This window comes from Penaeus japonicus, unplaced genomic scaffold, assembly GCF_977035675.1.
Source record: "Penaeus japonicus unplaced genomic scaffold, GWHDUDI00000001_assembly GWHDUDI00000006, whole genome shotgun sequence".
NCBI lineage: Eukaryota > Metazoa > Arthropoda > Malacostraca > Decapoda > Penaeidae > Penaeus > Penaeus japonicus.
Genome location: NW_028234408.1, coordinates 7,327,992 through 7,332,991, shown reverse-complemented (window position 1 = coordinate 7,332,991; position 5,000 = coordinate 7,327,992). Strand labels below are relative to the sequence as shown.

The 5,000-nt window shown below is 36.0% G+C and overlaps 1 protein-coding gene across 1 annotated transcript in view; it reads right to left on the bottom strand.

Annotated features, from left to right (window-relative positions):
• Positions 1–5,000, bottom strand: part of LOC122257586 (uncharacterized) — a gene marked incomplete at its 5' end in the record, with an annotated part of 42,512 nt that overhangs the window by 16,609 nt on the left and 20,903 nt on the right. Inside the window, one exon of the mRNA XM_086537443.1 lies at positions 2,611–2,715. Within this exon, the coding sequence (XP_086393569.1) occupies positions 2,611–2,715 (105 nt within the window). The remainder of the gene's footprint in view (positions 1–2,610; positions 2,716–5,000) is intronic.

Genomic DNA, 5,000 nt, shown 5'->3' with positions numbered 1-5,000 from the left:
CAACACACCACACACCTCATCTCGCACACACATCAAACACAACCACACTCCTCACGACATACACCCACATCCCACACCCACACCCGTACCCACTCACACACACACACCCACTAACTCAAACACACACTCACATACACACACTCCACCTCACACACACACAGAAACTCACACACACTCACACACTCACACACTCACACTCCAAACACCTCACACCACACACCAAACACCACACACACACTCCACACACCACTCACACACCCACACACCCACACACAACCACTCACAACCACACACACACACTCCCCCCACATAACACAACCCACACACACTCACCCACACACCACACCCACACACACCCTCCACACACACACCCACAAACACACAACCTCACACAAAACACACTCACCCACACTACACACCCACACTCTACACCCACACCACCACAACCACACACACAACCACACACCACACCCACTCACACACCTCACACACCCCTCACAACACACAACCTCACACAACAACCGACCACACTCAACCCACACACACTCCCACACACACAACACACAAACAACCACACAAACATCCACACCCAACACACCCACACCCACACAAACCCACAACCACACACACCCCCACCCACACACTCCCAAACCCACACAGCACCAACTCCCACACACGCCCAACTCACACCCACCCCACACACTCCCACACCAACAAACACCCACACCCTATCCCACCCACACACACACACACTCCCACACACTCCCACACACTACCACCCACACCCAAACACTCCCCCACACACACCCACACACACCCTCACCACACACGCCAATCACTAACCCACACACACACCCACAACTCACCAAATCATTCTCCAACTCACTATACATATCACACAAACAATCCTCTCAAACACACCCAAAATCACTCTCACAGTCTAACACTTATACACACCCACCCATCACCAACAAACCAGCAAAACAATCACACACACAATAAAACTAAATAAAAAACTATAACTACTTGTCAGTCACACCCATAAGCTAATAACGTAACAACCTTGACAGACACTTACCATTACTCTTATACATAGACAGACACACAGACACTATCGTAACGCAGACAAATATACAAGACACACACAAACACACACACATACTCACACAACGACACTCTCCCACACACTCAGACTCGTCTCAAGTAAACACTCCCACACACCAACTCACACAGACCACACACACACACACACACACGCACACACTCTCACACACACTACACACACAAACATGCACCCACCCACACCCTCACCAATCCCACACACACACCCACACCCACAACCCAACACCCAATACACAATCACACAACCCAAACTCTCCACACACCACAAACACACTCTCACACACACACCACATCTCACCACACACTACTCCACCCAACCAACAACCAAATCAATATCAACATTAATAACAAAACAAAATTACTAGGACCAGTTCATGCTACCCTTTGCACTACAAAGTTGTATATACAGTCACTACATGCAGGTGCTCTGTGATGATGCTGAATTTCTTTTTAAGTGGACAAAAAGGGAACTGAATCTAGGAGTAAGGGACCACTATCAGGATTATTAATAATACAATTATGAGGCAACTATGTAGGTATCTAACTATGCCTTTTCAAATAGTACCCCTTTTTGTCAAGGGCTGTAGGATTATATTGAAAAGAAATTTAAAAAAACAACTAAGAATGAACAATTAAAACTAAAATGTATTAACTGCTGCACATGTCAATAAATAGTAATTTAAGTAAAGAACTAACATAAATAAATATACATACAAGTTAAGAAAAATAACTATACAATAGATATCCACTAATAACACAATTTGGTTTAAAGAACTTACTCTGGATCATATATTCATTTCTTTGATTCAATAAAATCTTTTGAACATAAATTTGCATATAAATCCATTGCTCCCTCCTCCACAATCTGTGAATGTGCATTCTAGATCACCAGTTCCCGTAGTCCTTACGACTATGAGTACTCTAAGGAAAGAAATGCTTCTACAACTCCAAAAAGTGTCCAGTGACTACTCTAGTTTGCATAGGGTGACTCCTAAACTTTGCTCTTCTAAATCAAAGGCAATAAATAGTAAATGCATTATCTTGATCTTTTTTACTTTTTTCCCAAATAGGTTCCTTACTATTCTAACGCAATTCTATGATTATCATATAGCAACTAGTAAAAAATAACAAAATGAGGTTGTTAGTACAGTGCATCTATATAAATGAACTCTGACAATAAAAAATATCTCACAAATTGCATCTGGGTAAGTAAGAAATATAATTAAAAAAGGAAATATATAATCTCCCCACAATTACTCATGTTCACGTTAGTCCATACAATCTGACCAGCAACATATCTTGAGGAAGAGAAGGTGAGAGAGGGGAAAGGAAATGAGATTACATGAGGAACAGTTAACACTGACACAAAGAGCCCAATATACTGAAAGATGATTCCAGAGAGCAAAGCGAAGAGCCAAAACCCTTAGTTAAGAGTCCCGGAAGAGGTTTGCGCTGTGAGCCTGCCATACTACTGGGTGGATGTCCGACCTGTGTGGAGGAGTAAGATGTTCTGCGCAGTCGGTCCGAGCTGTCTGCCTCTCCGCGGTGGTAGCCGTTCGTGCTGCTGCTGCTGCTGTAGTAGCCACTAGATCCCTGCTGTTTACATTGTCAATTTAACATCGCTTTATGGAACAGTTTAGCTTTATTGCTTTATGGCACAATTTAGCTTTTTATGTAAAGTTATGAATCCACTAATGCTTGTGTATAATTGTGCGTATTTTATGTTCTTAGATTTTGTATAATCATTGACCGAGAATGCAAGCCACAGGCAGATCGTAACTTTTGCTTTATTTCCATGATAACAAAAAAACTATTTACTTTTCAGAAAGCATCACCTTTTACATGAGTGGCTAAAGCCTACAGAAATATCATAGTTTTTATTTCTGTTGGCCACTTCAAAATTTTCAATAAAGACACCTCTAATTGAACAATTAATGCTAATCACTGGGATTTATGTCAACACAATTGGTAAAACTGAAGACCGCTAATGTAATTTAGCACATCAGAGTTCTTATCCTTCCTCCTTCTTCCGGAGATTTCGGGCCAAGCAAATACTTGTAATGAATTCTGGATTGGACAGGGTATAAACATCACTTCCAATTTTTGTTCACAGAAGACTTTGATATAATACAATGCACTTTCTCTCTCTATCCTCCAGACTATTCTGCTTCTCTTTATAATATTTTCACTGTTATTTCCAATACCTTATATGACATAACTTGATCCGACAATAATTTTTTGCTCCCCAAACATTAACATTCACGTGACTGACTCACAAATGAATAGATATTGTCAACATCTTATATACATTAATATTCTGTGATTTTCAATGACTTTTTGCATGAGTTTTTTTTTTTTTTTTCTTATGATAATCTGAGGTGACTTTACCTTGGTCAGTATAGAATCCATTTTTTAAATATATTTTTCTTTCCTATTCAATTTTTTTATGATATCTATAGTCATCAGTAAATATGTAGTTCTTAAAGATAAGTATACCACATTATCCATATTGCCTGTATATGCATAAATTTCCACAAATAGAAATAAATTATATTAATAATAATAAAAAATATACAATTTCTAATCTAAGGATACTTTGGTGAACATCAAATTAATATATCAATATATATATATATATATATATATATATATATATATATGTATATATGTATGTATATATATATATATATATATATATATATATATATATATATATATACATATATATGTATATATATATATATATAATTATATATATATATATATATATCATATATTATTATATATATTATATATATATGTATTATATATACATATATATATATAAATATATATATATATATATATATATATATATATATATATATATATATATTTATATAATATATATATATTATATAATATATATATATTATATAATATATATATTATATAATATAAAAATATTATATAATATATAATATAACATATATATTATGTAATATGTATATTGTATAATATATATTATATAATATATAAATATTATATAATATATATATTATATATTATATATATATATCATATATAATATATATATATATAATATAAATTTAGATATATATATATATATTTGGTGTGTGCATAAAATATGACTATTCCAATGCACACACAGATTTACAATAGAAATAATACACATTACACAAGATAGTAATCTGAAAATCCTATTAGATTCACACTTCCATGCAGTCTTTAGTAACAAATTTAGTAAGAAATCCTTCAACCACATCTTTATCAAATTAATGTAGAATACAAGATACATCACCCTCAACACAAATTTCTACACAAGCTACACTTGAAGCACACTTCAAATAGTGAATACATGACATACAGTTCCAAGTATCAACCTGAGTGCAGTCTGCAAGAGATCTATAAATGTTAAAACTATTCTATCTTTCCGATCTGAAATTGCATAAGCATCTCTCTACAGAATTGAGCTATCGTTAATGACATACAACAGCATTATATGAGTTCGTGCTACCTTCCCTACAACCTGAACATAATAATTTGCTCCTACAACTTAGGAAATCCTTTTCAAAATCGAATTCAATTTTTTAACCCGTTCACGCTGGGTGACAAGATATCACGGCGAGTGGTGGCAGGACCCGCCACCAGAGACAAGATATTAAGTCATGGCTATCCTTCTGGCGGGCATGCTGGATGATCGGGCGCATAGCACTTGGCCACGGCCAGAGCAGGCAAATAGCCTGAGGCAGTAGGCTTATGCGTTTGAAATATCTCAGCGTTTCGACCATTTGGAGCCAAATCAAACCTGTCAGCAACAGGTTAAGGAATCATGAAAATTTCTCAAATCAGCTTTCTCCTTTACAGATGTTGGTCAG